This window comes from Lontra canadensis, unplaced genomic scaffold (genome assembly GCF_010015895.1).
Source record: "Lontra canadensis isolate GAN:19392208 unplaced genomic scaffold, GSC_riverotter_1.0 scaffold1, whole genome shotgun sequence".
Lineage (NCBI taxonomy): Eukaryota > Metazoa > Chordata > Mammalia > Carnivora > Mustelidae > Lontra > Lontra canadensis.
The window spans coordinates 61,883,362-61,898,639 of record NW_022630995.1 but is presented as its reverse complement, the minus strand read 5'-3'; the positions used below and the strand labels follow the sequence as shown (position 1 = coordinate 61,898,639).

General features: G+C 48.2%; 1 protein-coding gene across 1 annotated transcript; it reads left to right on the top strand.

The window, feature by feature from the left end:
- The first annotated feature begins 4,868 nt into the window (after positions 1-4,868).
- On the top strand, positions 4,869-8,909 carry CYTL1 (cytokine like 1). Its single transcript, XM_032868963.1, has 4 exons — positions 4,869-5,018; positions 6,851-6,895; positions 7,006-7,134; positions 8,234-8,909. The coding sequence occupies exons 1-4, from the start codon at positions 4,869-4,871 to the stop codon at positions 8,315-8,317; spliced, it is 408 nt and encodes a 135-aa protein (XP_032724854.1). The 3' UTR covers positions 8,318-8,909.
- Positions 8,910-15,278: the final 6,369 nt, after the last annotated feature.

Sequence of the window (15,278 nt, the reverse complement as noted above, 5' to 3'; positions counted from 1 at the left end):
AATCCAGCCTCTGTGGGTCAAGGCAGGCTTCCTGGAGAAAGTGACATTGCTGCTCGGTCTGGTGGGATGAGAAGCAGCAAACCAGGGAAGCGAGGTGAGGGAAAGGTGCTCCAAGAAGGGAGAATGGTGTATTTGAAAGGGAAAGGCCACTTGGATATGGTGATGATGAGCCCTAGTGACTGCTTATACTGTGTGATTTGAAGCAAGTCACTTACCTTCTGTATGCCTTGGTACCTTCAAGGGATAATGACAGAATAAATGCATGAATATCTGCCCTGGCCTCGGAGCAGGCAGCACGTCCTAAGTTAGCGGTCATCATCACATCATCGTCATCACCAGGAAAGGACGGGTAGGGATGGCTGGAGACCTCAGACTGCCTTCCAGGCCTCGGGGAGCCAGGGAAGAACTTGAAACAGGGGCTGGCAAGAGTGGATTTCTGTTTTAAAGTTGGCTTCTGGGAGGAGAAAGAACTCCAGGCAGCGAGACATTAATCATGATGCAACTGTGGGAAAAGATCTTTAAGCCCCTTCCATGGAAAAGGGTCCAAAACATGGGGAGGTTTGCTCTGAAAGAGAGCCCAGTCTGTCTAGAGGATCAGCGATGAGTGCTTGGGGACACACTGAGGAATGAGGGTGGCCTTAGGATCCAAAGAGGCTGCTCTGTAAAAGAAGGTGTCCAAGTTTTAAGCTAAGGATGGTAGCACCAGGCAGCCATCACCACTCCCCTTCATCTTGGGAAGAATTTGCATTAGCCAGAGCCACCCAGAGACTGCAGCATGGCTCCAACAGGCAATGAGCTCCCCATCAAGGGAGGTATACAAGCAGACTATGGATGTGGGAGACAGGAGAGGAAGCTCAAGCACAGGGAAGGTTGATGGAGATCATTTCTAAGTTTTTCCAACCTTAATCTCTGTTATTCTGCAGAACCCCAGAAACATAGTATGGTAGATTTCCTATGGCTGATAGAAGAAATCACCACAAACTGCGTGGCTTAAAACAACACCATCTGTCTCAGAGTTCTGGAGGCCAGAAGTCCACCCTGGGTCTGACTAGGCTAAAATCAAGGTCTGGGCAAGGCTGCATTCCTTTCTGGAAGATCTAGGGGAGAAAGTTTTTCCTTGCCTTCTCCAGCCTCTGGAGGCTTCCTGTGTTCCTTGACCATGGACGCTTCCACGGTCTTCAAAGCCAGCAGAACAGGATCTTCCAGATTCTCTCTTGCTCAAGCACCATGCGCACCCCCACCTCCACCTCCACACCCATCCCACTTCCCCACAGCAACCCTCACATGGAGCCTCCTGAGGCCAGACCTGAAGTCTGCTGTCCCTCCCTCACCCCGTGCGCTGTGGTGAATTGATGCCCCTCTTTCTTCTGCACAAGGACAGCAACTCCATCTCTATCACTCACCGTGTGGTCCCTCCTGTCCATCTCAGGCCTGTACACCACAGACTCTCATTAAATGCTGTGTGTCCAGGGTGCCTGGGTGGCTCAGTGGGTGAAGCATGTGCCTTCGGCTCAGGTCATGATCCCAGAGTTCTGGGATCCAGTCCCACGTTGGGCTCCCTGGTCAGTGGAGAACCTGCTTCTTCCTCTGCTACTCCCCCTCCCCATGCTCTCTCTCTCTCTCTCTCCAAGATAAATAAATAATATCTTAAAAAAATACTATAAGTCCAGTGAATCAACAAAGAATCCATTCAAAGAAAATGACTGCTATCTGCTGAGGGTCACCTGCTCATTGCCTCTGGCTGTTTGGCTCTCCTGGCACAATGAGGTACAAAGATGGGGCTTATGCTTTAGACACTAAGGGGAGTGGAGAAACCTTTGCAGGAAGACAAAGACTTCAATCCCTTGGGGAATTCCCACCTGTATTTCTGACATTCACCTTCCGGATGGAGCAGACTGATGCTGAAGATGCTGTGGGAGGGGCTGGGGTGGGGGTGTACAGCAGGGAGTGGCAAAGGACTTGGGGAGCAGAGCACATATGTGGGGTCCCGAGGCCTGCCCGCACGCAGGGCAGGGGACTCTCAGGGGCAGCAGGGGTGAGGCTGACTCAGCTGTACTCTATGCCTTCATCCTGGGTTTGTGCCTGTCTCTGAGTAACAGAAAGAACAACCATCAGGTTAACCGGGCAAAACCTTCCTTGCACATGTACTCGGTCCCCCTGGCTGCTGACTGTGGAACAGAGGTGAGGAAGGAGTGGTAAGGGAGGGAGATGAGGTCCAGTCTGCTCAGTGTCTGGGGCTTAGGGGGCAGCGGAAGCTTCTGATTTGCTCAAGAAACTCCATCAACAGCCACACACGGTATCCCGCGTGAGATGGGTCCGGTCTCCCAGCAACATGTTTATCTCCACTTCAAACGCCCAGACAACTCCTGTTTTCTGGCAACATGCCCTCAGTCTGGACGGTCCGAGGACTTGTTTTGCTGCATGGGCTTGTTTTTCCTCCCCATCCTGGATTTGAACCCACCCAGAAGCCCCGAGCATTTCAAGGCCGGCCTGACATCCCTGGCCTGGCCGGCTTGTCCGCCAGGGAGACCCACGCCCTAGGCACCTCCGTGGAAAGTGTGAGAAGACTCCTTCATCCAGAAGAAAACACCTCTCTGTTGGCTGCTTGCCCCCCCTCCAAACACACAGAGTCCTGCCCTGTCCGGGAGGGTGTCCCGGAGACTGTCCCCGGGTCATATCGATAAAGGTGTTGAGAGAACACACTCTCAGCTGCCCAACAGGAGGGCCTGGCTGGGGTCCCCGCCCAGCTTGAACACCAGAAAGCTAAGGAAAGGAAACCTCAGGCCTGGAAGGGACCAAGGTGACGCTACTCTGTTTATGGACAGGAGCTGTGCAAGCCCCGGGTCAGGATGGGGTTTCTCAGGGCAGACAGAGCAGGAAGAGGCTGGGGCCAGACACCACACTCCTCTCTACCCTCCCTCGCTGCCAGAGAGACGTTGGAGACAAACAGACAAACAGACACAGGCCCAGATTTCTGTTCCTCATTTGCCTTGTGACCTCAACCAGTCCCACATCCCCTAAATGTTATGCCCAAGTTTTCACGTCCGAGAGACCACCAAGGAGCCAAGCACCAATGCAATCACACGAGGGTTTATTTGACAAGCTTAAGCTTAGGCCCAAGTATACCCAACACAGTGGAGTAGGGACTTGGACCCCGAGGTGACATGCTTAAGCTTGGGCCCAAGAATACCCGACGCAATGGAGTAAGGACTTGGACCCCGAGGCTAGTCAAGGCAGGGGTTTTTATGGGTCATTACAAGAGGCTTGGGGGGGCGGGGAGGAGAAGTTTCAGACTTTTCTGCAGTAAGCTGATTAGCTGTTGCCGGGGTGTTGCAGGGTGGGGTGCTTTCATGGAACTAGAGCAGGGTGGGGGTCCCTGGAACTAAAGTAAAGTAGGGGAAAGTTCAGCCCTTGGTCACAGGGGCCTGAGATGGCTGCCGAAGGTAAGATGGCTGTATTTATGCTAAGGCTAAACCTGAGATGGGATGGCCTTAATTTTCTCGGCCTCCACACTGAAACCTTCTGCTTCCTTGTCCAGGAAGTGGGAATAACCCAATGTGCATTCTGTAGGGCTCACGGCATGTGTGACAACCGCTGGGATGACTGTGACAGAAGTGGTGCCAAGGGATGTTCTTCCTCTCTCTGACGGCTCCTTGTCTTTGCTGGTTCCTTAAGTCTTGCTTGGGCAGCCCAGGGACCCCAACTCATCCTCTGACCACCAGGAGAAGGGTCTCGCTCCTCACTGGGGGATGGAGGGATGGATGAGGATGGGGCACAAAGTCCAGTCTGGACCCATCCACCTCCAGCTTTGTGACCTGGGACAAGTTGCTGGAACTCTCTGAGCCTCCATTTTCTCACCTGGAAAATGGGACTGTTTTCTGAGACAGCTGCTTCACAAGGACACTTGTGGGAATGGAGACTCTGACCTTAGCTCAGTGTGTTTTATTCCTTACCAGGGGCCTCGGAGCTAGGTGCTCTTATCATCCCCATGGCACATATAACGGGACGGAGGAAAGAGCCGAGAAACCTGCCCCAGGGCTTCACCAGAAGTGGGCAACCACGCACTGCCCTGAGCATCTAAAGAGAGAGCCCATCTTTTAATTGGTGGGCCATATGGAGCCCTGCCTGCAGAGCCTGTTCACCAAAAGAGCCTCACATTTGAGAACCATCCCTTCCTGAGCATCTGTTCTGTACTGAGGCCTGTGCCAGGGGCTTGAAGTGGCCTAGCTTCAGGAGGGAGGGGAGCCTCATACGTCCCTCCCCTCCACCTCCACCCAACCACAGGCACCAGAGTGAGCCCAGCTTCCAAAGGCAGAGACACAGTCGCTCAAAGGGAAAATGACGGCCCAAGCTCCTGCTGGGTGGTCAGTGGTTGGTAGACGCTGACACCGGGCTGCCCAACCCCAAGCCCTGGATCCCTGGTACTCAGTCCATCACTTCCAGCCCCTTTCCCTCCCCTGCTTCTGCTCTTGTTTACCACAGGATCCCCACTCATTCTAACTGCAGATCCTGACAGCCCATCCGTTATCCATCCTTGTCTTCCTCTCGTCTCCTGGCCCCTCATCACCCAGTCCTACCATTTCTGGAAAGCTCCTGCCCAGAGAGAAACTTCTATTAGAAGTATGGGAGCAGAGGGGCCTGGGTGTCTCTTCCAGGTGTCCCACATACCTCCCAGGCAGCCCCTCCTCTCACAGGGCAGGGGGCCTTCAGGTCTGAAAGGATCCAGTGTCCAGGGCCAGGTGGGCGTGCTGGATGGCCTTGGCTGGGCCCCACAGGAAGCGGAGGAGGCGTGGAGGACCACCCCCAAGCTGCTGCTTAAAGGGGCGCCCACCACGGGCCACCAGACACAGTGAGGCTGCCTCGGCACCATGAGGTCCAGGCTGCTCCTGGTGCTGCTGCTGCTCCTGGCTGGGCCCCCCGCCACGCAGCCAGCTCCCCCAACCTGCTACTCCAGGATGCTGAGCCTGAGCCGAGAGGTCACGGGTGACTTCCAAAGCCTGCAGGCTGTGGAGCCCTCGGTGAGTCCCCTCTAGCTGCCCTGCGTGGACCAGGAGGTTCAGTGCAGATCTAGGTCTCCAAAACATGCCTTTGAACTAGGAAAAAAAGAAAAAAAAAAAAACCCAGTTTTTCTTTCTGGTCAATGTTAATTTCAAGGGTTTGCATTTTATCCCCATCCTACTAAGTAGAAATGGCAGTGGTTTGCAACTTTTTTAAATACAAGGAAAATCTATCAGAGACACCACAATGCTTTGTCGTTGTTGGTAACTTGCCAGCAACAACCGGAGGCTCTGCTGTAAAATGTAAAAGAAGAAAAAATAAACCTCCCCAAGGAGCCTGGAAGTCCAGAGTTAAGGAGGAACACAGATCTGGTTATTCTCTTCAAGAGCTGGTGATTGTGAGTGAGCACTCAGGGGAGGACCCCCCAGGACGTGCCCACCCTTTACTGCTTACCTTGGGCAAACAGCTCAGCCCCTGAATCTCAGTGTCCTTGGCTGTGAAAGTGTTGATACAGGGCCCACCTCCCGCTTTGGGCTTCGCGAAGGTGAATAAGACATGCTGGGCACAGCGCTGGGCAGGGGACACCCCAGGAACGTGAGCACTCTTAACATGCTCTTTTCACAGGCAGACCCCGGGCGCAAGGGGGCAGGTTCCAGAGGGGCTGCCCAGAAGCACGACCCAGGCTCCCTGGCTGCTTATCCAGTATAGAAAAAAAATGAGTTAAACTTCATTAAAAGCTTTGAAACAATTCGGGGCCCTTGAGTGTGGGAGGCTCAGTCAGCTGAGTGTCTGACTCTTGATTTCAGCTCAGGTCATGATCTCAGGGTTGTGAGATGGAGTCCCGAATCCGAATCCGGCTCTGACCTCAGCAGGGAAACTGCTTAAGATTCTTTCTCTCCCTCTGCCCCTGCCCCTCCCCCACTTAAGAAAAAAAAAAAAAGCTTTGATAAAGTTTAAAAGTGTCTAAAAGTGTCTCTGCACCCCCTGTAGATGCTCCAAACAAAATGTAATGTTTCTCAGATGTGGGGTTATGATACCCTTACACTATTTATTTTCTTTTAAAACTTAAATAATGTGCATGTTTTTTCCTAATTATAAAAGGCATACATAGGGGGCTCCCCATATCTGTGGTTTCAGTGACCCGTGGTCCACAGCGACCAGAAAGCAGATGAGCTCCCTTCTGACGTATGGTCAGAAGGTTAGCGGGAGTCTAACCCTATGTCACATGCCCACACCGTTCATCTCATCACGTGGGCAATTTATCATCTCACATCATTACAAGAAGGGTGAGTAGAGTACAGGAAGAGATTTGGAGAGCGAGATCACATTCACAGAAATTTTATGACAGTTTGTTGTTAGAATCGTTCTATTTTATAGTAGTAATTGCTCTTCTTTTCTTACTGTGTCTAATTTATAAATTAAGCTTGATCTCGGTTTGTACGTATATATAGGAACAAATAAACTATATGTACGATCCAGTACGATTTATGGTTTCCTGCATCCACTGGGGCCTTGGACTCTGTCCCCCACGTATAAGAGAGAGATCACTATACTTTATAGGCTAGTTGGAAAACGCACAAAGGACAAAGAAGAAAATAAATATTACTTGCCATTCTACCACCTAGAGGTAACTGCTATTGTAAGATTCTGGGGGAGAGTATTTTGGCTTTCTGACTATGCATAGGTACTCAAATCCATATGCGTGAGTGTGCGCGTGTGTGCGTGTGTAAGCAAATCAGATCAAGGAAGGCCCTGGGGCTGTCTGGCTGTTGGATCGTGGTGGAGAGCCTTCCGTGAACGACTGAGGGTGCACCCCTGTGGGGGTCATCATGACCTGTCTTCCTTTCCACAGGAGCCGTGTGTGAGATACCTGCCCACGCTCTACCTGGATATACACGTAAGAGGGTGTTCCTGTCTGGGGAGGCAGGGGGGTGGGGAGGGAGCCCAGCTCCTGTCCCTCTGGCTATGGACTTCCCCCACGATGCCCTCCCTGCTGTCTTCTCCCAGAATTACTGTGTGCTGGCCAAGCTGCGGGACTTCGTGGCATCGCCCCAGTGTTGGAAGGTGACCCAGGTGGATGCCTTGAAGGACAAAGTGCGGAAACTGTACACCATCATGAACTCATTCTGCAGGAGAGTAAGGGACACCACTAAAAATACCTTTTCTGCTTGTGGTCAGCCAGGACACTCGGGGCTTTCAGAAGAGGAAGGCTGGGGGGAGGCGGTTGGGGTGGGGGGAGATGGGAGGGGGAAGAGGAACGTTTGTGATGTTTGCAGATCCTCAACCACTGTCATCCTTGATAAGTGATGGGCACTCAGGACAAGGTCCTCCTTTCCATGAGGTCATGCTGGTGTGGGGATAATACCCAGGACCACATGCTAACCATATAAGACAGACTCTACTAGGAACCAAATGGGGTAGGGGTTGGAGGGAGAGGGCCATGAACTCAGGGAGCTCCAGAGTGCTGGGGTCAGAGGAGACTTTCTAGAAGACGGGCTTCAGATGCTCTGTGATAGGACGCTTCTGGTAGAAGAGGAGAAGGAGACAGAAAAATGCAGAAAATCAGCACTACTGAAGAAAGCGTTGTCATGGGATCCCGGAGGGACAGGCTTCAGCATCAGGCAGACCTGAGCTCCCGTCGGTCTTCCTGCTTCCCAGATGGAAGCAACCCGTAACCGCTCTGAACCACAGTTCCCTCATTTGTGAACTGGAGACATAATTATGTCCACCTCATGCCATCATTAGAAGGATAATAATAAGTACACTCTGACCATGTGTGTGGGGTAGAGGAGTTGCACTAAGTCCCTTGATCCTAAGAACCCTCGCAGAGTGACCACACATAGAATTCCACACATAGAATACCAGCCCTGGCCCAGAGTAAGGATGAATGATTAGCTATTGAGTTTAATCTGTTTGTGCATGCATCAGAGTTTTCTTACAGATTTCCTCCCCACACCGATTGTCCTCCTCATTCCTCTCTCCCCTTGGTCTGCGGAGGGAAGACAGGAAGAAGATATAATTACAATACAGTATTATTTCTATTTAGGAAGCGGGATCACATTATGTTCTAAGGGAATGTGAAGATGGGGCCCGTTCTACTTGGGAGAGTAAGGGGTGGGAAGTTTTCCCACGAAAGGAAAGAACGGAACACTCTTGGAAGATAACCTCCTATAGCTGTGCTCAGGTTCTGGGGCCACATTCAGTAACATTCTTGCCTATTGCACATCTTTTTCAGGATTTGGTGTTCCTCTCCGATGACTGCAATGCATTGGAATACCCAATCCCAGTGACCAAGGTCCTGCCAGACGGTCAGCGATAGGGCAGTCCAAACTAGAGAGAGAGCCCAAGGGGACAACAGTTATGTCAGCTGCCCAGACAATGGGCTAAAGCCATACTCTCCTCCCCACCCACCAGGCCTCCCTGTTACTACTGCACCAGAAGCTGTCACATCTCTCCACCTTCTGGAGCACAGTTCTTATTCTCTTCTCCCAGAACCTACTTTGAAGACAGTAGGTTAGAAGCTTTGCTTTCATTTCCCCCTGGTTTTTGTCTTGCCAAGATGGTTAGATACACAAGGATGTTTCCTGGATCCCCAAGAAGAAAAAGCCAAACCCCCATCTCTTGTATGAATGTCTAGTTTGAGAAAAAGCAGAACAGTAGGCTTGTATTAGTGCTTTAACGGAGTCCTGGTAACATTTTTCTTTCTTGATAGGCATCTGCTTACACTTAGCCATGCTTCTATTTCATACGCTCTCCCACCACGAACTTTCCTGACAGTTAACTTCCATTTTTAAGGAAATTTCACTGCCAGATAAAGTGTATTTGCAAGTTTCATAATTATATAGTGCTGATGGGAACCACTCTTTCATTGAAAGGCGATAGAAGTCAAATAAAGACTATCTCCATGGTGAGAAACATGTGTTGTGCCGTGTTTGTCCAGACTGGATATGACAGTGTTGATTTCATGTGCATCTAGAAGTTGCTGCTCTCAACAAGAGGCATCTTTCTCCTTCTTTCTGAGGGACACGCAAGTGTTTTTCGGTCTGTTTCAATCCATCTCCATGAATGTCTGCCCTTAAAACACTGGGAGACGCTCCCATTTATATTTGGGGCCTGACTGCACCTTATGTCATACCCGCGGGCTGTGCCATGCCTGGCACTTCCCACAAACACCAGGTCACTGAGTCTTTGGTTGCTGTACAAGCAACGAAAGAAAAATAAACATGTGAGACTGAAGAGCTCTGCACCGCCCAGGAAACCATCAATGAAATGGAAGGCAATTATGGAATGGGGGAAGATATTTGCAAACTATATGTTGGATAAGGAGTTAATATTCAAAATACATGAGGAGCTTCTGTAACTCAATAGCAAAAAAAGAGGGGGGACAAACAAGTAATCCAATTTTTTAAAATGGCCAAAGGACCTGAATAGACAGTTTTCCAAAGAAGACATGCAAATGGCCAAAGGCGCCTGGAAATATCACTAGCCATCAGGGAAATTCAACTCAAAACCACAATGAGACATCACCTCAGACCTATGAGGATGGCTTTCATCAAAAAGACAACAGGCGAGTGTTGGTAAGGATGTAGAGAAAAGGGAACCCTTACACGCTTTTGGGGGGGAGTGTAAATTGGTATGGCCATTATGGAACACAGTATGGCTGTTCCTCAAAAAATTAAAAACAGACCTACCAGAGGACCCAGCAATCTCAGGATATATAGCTGAAAGTAACAAAATCAGCATCTTGAAGAGATACCTGTACCATTGTGTCTGTTACAGTTTAGTCACAAAAAGCGAAGATATGGAAATAATCTAAAAGTCCACCCATCGATAAATGTATAAAAATGTGATATATGTATGTGTGTATATATACAGTGTATATATGTATGCATGTATATGTACATATACACACACAATGAAATATTATTCAACACACATTGAAATATTATTCAATGAGAAAGAAGGAAATCTTTCCATTTGCAACAACATGGATAAATCTTGAGAGCAGCATGCTAAGAGAAATTAGCCAGACAGAGAAAATTAAATACTGTGTGACCTCACTTATATGTGAACTTTGGGGAGGGAGGAGGTTGAGTTCACAGAGACAGAGAGAGAGTATAATGGTGGTTACCAGGCACTGGGGTGCTGGGGGAGATGGAGAAATGTCCAGGGATACAAGATTTCACTTATAGGATGACTAAGCTCTGGGAATCTAATGGGCAGCATGGTGACTCTAGTTAATAATACTGTATCATATACTTGAAATTTGCTAAGAGTAGAACTTAAATGTCCTCATTACACACACACACACATACATGCATGTGCACACACACACACGTACAGTAAATTTGTAGGGTGATAGATGTGTTAATTAACTGGGCTGTGGTAAATATTTTACAAAGTATAACATGTCAAAACACCGTATTATATATTTTAAATGTGTATAATTTTATTTGTCAGTTATACCTCAATAAAGCTGAAGAAACAAAACAAAAGAAACAAAATCCATTCTTCTTCTAAGAACACCAATTATTGGATTAGGGACCACCCTAGTGGAGCAGAACTTCATCTTAACCTGATAACATCCGCTGAGACACTATTTCCAAATAAGGTCACAGTCACCCGTTCGAGGGGAAGGGGCTTCAAGGTATCTTTTTGAGAGATAAAATTTAACTCACAACAATCATTCTTTCAAGAGATAACCCCATCACAGAAGGAAATTATGCAACAAACTAACTCTCTGTCACCACCACCACCAGCTACCACTTCTGACAGATACTAAAAATGGAGGCATGGTACCAAACGCACAGCACGCACTCGCCCGCTGAACCTTCACAATGATGTTGTCCCTGGGTGTGCATTAACCACCTGGATTTACAGTGGAGAAAACACACTCAGGTCCAAAGGATAGGTGATTTCCCCAGACAGATGGTAAGTGGTGGTGGAGGGATTCCAGACAAAGAGCCAAGTGCTAGATGTCTTCATTCCATGGCTCTGCTAACGCTTTGCTATTTCTAGGTAGCAAAATAAGCCACTGAAGACAAGGACTAATTTACACATTTCAGACATTCGTTTGCTCATGGTCTTCAGTATTTACCGAGTGCTTATTATAAACCCGGCAAATATTGAGATGAAAAGTAAAGAATGCCTCCTCTTAGATTAGCAGAGTAGACATTTGCAAAATCTGGGAAGACAGCAGAGGAAGGAGCAAATAATTCTGCCTGAGATGGGGCAGAGAGGTTTCTGGGGGATTCAGAAAGTAAACAGGCTCTTGAAATATGACTGGGAGCTTGCGAAGCAGAAAGGAGACATAGCGCAGTCACAGGCACAAAGACCTCAGGTGGAGGTGGATGGTTTGAACCCAGTGTGCGGTTGGGGAAGACAAGAAGTAGAGCTGAAGATGGAGTGGGGTCAGAATATAAACACTCATCATGGTAAGTCCTGCCAGGGACACTTTGGCAGGGTGTCTATCCCACACCAATTGTATAACCAGGGTCACATAAGGAGAATCCCTTTTGAGGCAGAGAGACTGGAACCCAGTGGTTGGGGGTGGTCAGAGGGAGCTCTTGCTTTGGATTTCAAGTATCACAAATCAAGGACACTGTTCCACTCCTGTGTCCTAGCATCCCAGAGCCAGATGATAGGGCACCTCCCAGGATGCCGTCTCGGTGTTTCTGCACCACCTGCTGGTCAACCCTATCTTCTCTGTATCTCTTGATTCTCCATTTGTTCTTTACCACCTCAACATCAGCTCAGAACCTTCTCAAACTTGACGTGCAGCGTTGGTTCAAAAGTCAGACCTCTGACAGGTTTCACCCACCAGGGGCTCTTCTGTTCCCAGGTGAGAGTCTGGCTATCACTGGTCCTTTCCCCTGAGGCTGCCCCATCAGAAGGGATTTTTTTTTTTCTTCCTCATCGACTTGTTAATACTTCCAGCTGTGAAAGAAGATTCAGAATAGAGCAGGCATGGCTAAGAGAGTCACCAAAAGTAGAGTCTAGAGGATACTGAGAAAGCAGGGCCTAGGCGCCTCCCCTATTTCAATTCTCGGAACACCACAAACTCTTGTCAGTGGCAAACTCCGACCACGTCCTGGAATACATCCTTCTACTTTGGGTGCCTGTTAGCCACATAGCCAATGATGTATTAGATGGTCACTTCAAACTCTGCCAGCACTAATAATTCTTTCAAAACAGCTTATGTAACCTTGCGGATTTTGCCTTTAGAAACCTGCATCCCTCCTCCCATGCCAGCAAACTTTCAACGTCTATCCCCTCTGTCTCCTGGATTGCAATCCTAAACCCCAAATAAATGCTTCTGGTTGCGTTATAACCTCATTGTGTTCTTAGGTGACAGAGCCCGTGTTCTGTTTCTTCAATTGACTAAACTCACTGGGTGAAACAAAGCAGTGCCACTCACTTGTTAGCTGGGTGTCAGTGGGCAATTTACTTAGCCTCTTTGTGCCTCAGTTTTCCCATCTGTGAAATGGGATTGACAATAATAAAACCTCCATAGGCTTGTTTAGGGGATAATGCTTTCTACCTTGTTCTGATTAGCTCTAATAACATCAAGAACAAATTTCGTAGTTGCTAAAGAACTTAGGAACTTCTAAAAATGTTCAAAAATGAAACCATAGGAGACTCTCAACTATAGGAATATGAGGGTTGCTGGAGGGGACGTGGGTTGGGGGATGGGGTAACTGGGTAATGAGCATTAAGGAGGGCATGAGATGCGATGAGCACTGGGTGTTGTATGTAACTGATGAATCACTCTACCTCTGAAAATAATAATACATTATATGTTAATTAAATTGAATTTAAATTTTAAAAAATTAAATTTATGAAATTTGGTCATCAGAGTACTTGCAGTGCGAAAGTATTGAGTATTCCCTCTTCCAAGATACAAATCACAATTTCCCATAAACACTTCTTTCAACCTCCCTCCCGGACAATAGCAGCAGTGTCCTGACTTCCTCCTCCCTAGCTCCAAGTCCATCCACCATTAGCCATAGGGAGGTTTACAAAGTGCAAAACTACTTTCATTATCCTGGAAGCTCACCAGTGGCTCCTTCATAAGGCTCTCCTGATCTGGTCCTGGTCCTCTCTGGCCTCACCCACTACATTTCCCGCCCCTCCCAATACATACACATACTCATTTCCTTAGACATTGCATCTCAGTGTTTCCTGAATGCTGCAAATCTTGTCAGATGCTGGGCTTTCCATCCCCCCTCCCTTGAAAATCTGTAGAATTCTTCCTTCCACTCAAGTGTAACTTCTGTGCCAAACCCATGTAAGAAGAACAAGACTCTTTTCTGGACAACCTCTCTCTCTCTCTTGCCACTCTTTTATGCTTTTGTATTCATTGCAATCATCAGACTCAAGCTGGTTGATCATTTCTTCCTTCTTGCTGCACCTGACTGAGCTGGAGCCTGGGGACCCCACCCTCAGGTTCTTTCCCACTCACTAGCCCCCTCTTTTGTCTCCTTTGGGGGTCCCCTCTTCTGTTTTCTTGGCAGCCGTGTGATCCAGGCTCAGCCCTGGGTCCTTCCCTCCCCTTTGTCTGCACTCCCTGTCCTGGTGACCACGCAGGCATCATGACTTTGGACACCATGTCAGGACCAAGAAGCCTGGGGTCAAATTTGATCTTTCTCTTTCTCACATAATCTATTTCAAATGCATTATCAAAAATCCTGCTCTTGGGGTGCCTGGGTGGCTCAACTGGTCAAGCGGCTGCCTTCGGCTCAGGTCATGATCCCAGGGTCCTGAGATCAAGCCCCACATCGGGCTCCCTGCTCAGCGGGGAGCCTGTTTCTCCCTCTACCTCTGCCTGCTGCTCTGCCTACTTGTGCTCTCCATCTCTGTGTCAAATAAATAAAATACCCTAAAAAAAAAAAATCTCTCTCTCTCTAACTTCCAAATAGACCCAGAATCTGACCACTTCTTACCACTTCCACTGCTAGGAAACTGGACCAAGGTCACTGGTGTTTGTGTCCCACTGACATAGCTGTTTCTACCGTCGCCCCATTCAGCTTATTCTCAGCACATCAGCCAGAGTGATCCACTCTTACATCTTTCTGCTTAGAACCCCTCACTGGCTCCCCACTTCTCTCGGAGTAAAAAATCAAAGTCCTAACAGTGGTCAGAGGGTCCTTCATCAGCTGCCCCCACCCCCTCTGTTGTCCCTCTGGCCTCATCTCCTCTCTATCTGTGTGGTCTTGAGCAAATTACTTGCTGTCTTTCAATTTCCCCTCCCTTTCCCGACCTCAGCTGAAAAACAGTAAGAACACCTTCCCCCAGAAAGTTGAGCTGAGGACATAGTAAAATAAGTCATGTAAGTTACTGAGCACCGTCCTGACATTGCAAATACTCAGTAACGTCACCATGATTACTATTATTCCCCCATTCATCCTGATCATAATGAGCATCAAATCTTAGGGGGAAGGGGGTTTGGTGTGGATGCAAACTGAGGAGCATTTCTCATTTCATATCGTGGTACCTTCTGATTCTGCGTGTTTACCAATTACTTACAGTCCCCCCAACCCATGGTCCTTGCACTACCTGAACGACCAGTCTGAGAGGGTGACACATGGACTGACAAGTCTTCAGTGCTTGCCCACCACCCTTGGGACAAAATCCAATTTCCTCACCTCCACTTCATTCCTTACCCATTGCAGTCTGACTTCTCCCCATCACACCCGTAGAGCCGTCTTATGAAAGCATCCGTCAGCTCCACGCTGTCCAATCCAGGGTCACTTTTCTTCTCCACCCCACTTTTTTCTTTTTTTTTTTCCAAATTACAGTATAGTTAACATACAATGTAATTAGTTTCAAGAGTATAATGTAGTGATTCGACACCTCCGTACAACACCCAGTGCTCATCACAGGGCTCTCCTTAATCCCATTGCCTGTTAACCATCCTCCACCCCCTTCCCTTCTGGTGACATCAGTGTCTTCTCTGTCATGAAGAGTGTCTTTTTTGGTTTCTTCCTCTTTCTTTTTTCTCTGTGTTTGCTTTGTTTCTTAAATTCCACATATGAGAGAAATCATATGGAATTTGTCTTTCTCTGACTGATTTATTTCACTTAGCATAATACCCTCTAGTTCCATCCATGTTGTTGAAAATAGCAAGATCGATCTATCTATCTATCTATCTTCTCACATCTTTCTATCCAGTCATCTGTTGATGGCCACTGTTTCTACAATTTGGCTATTGTAAATAATGCTGTTATAAATACTGAAATGCATGTAACCCTTTGAATCTGTGCTTCTGTATTCTTTGGATA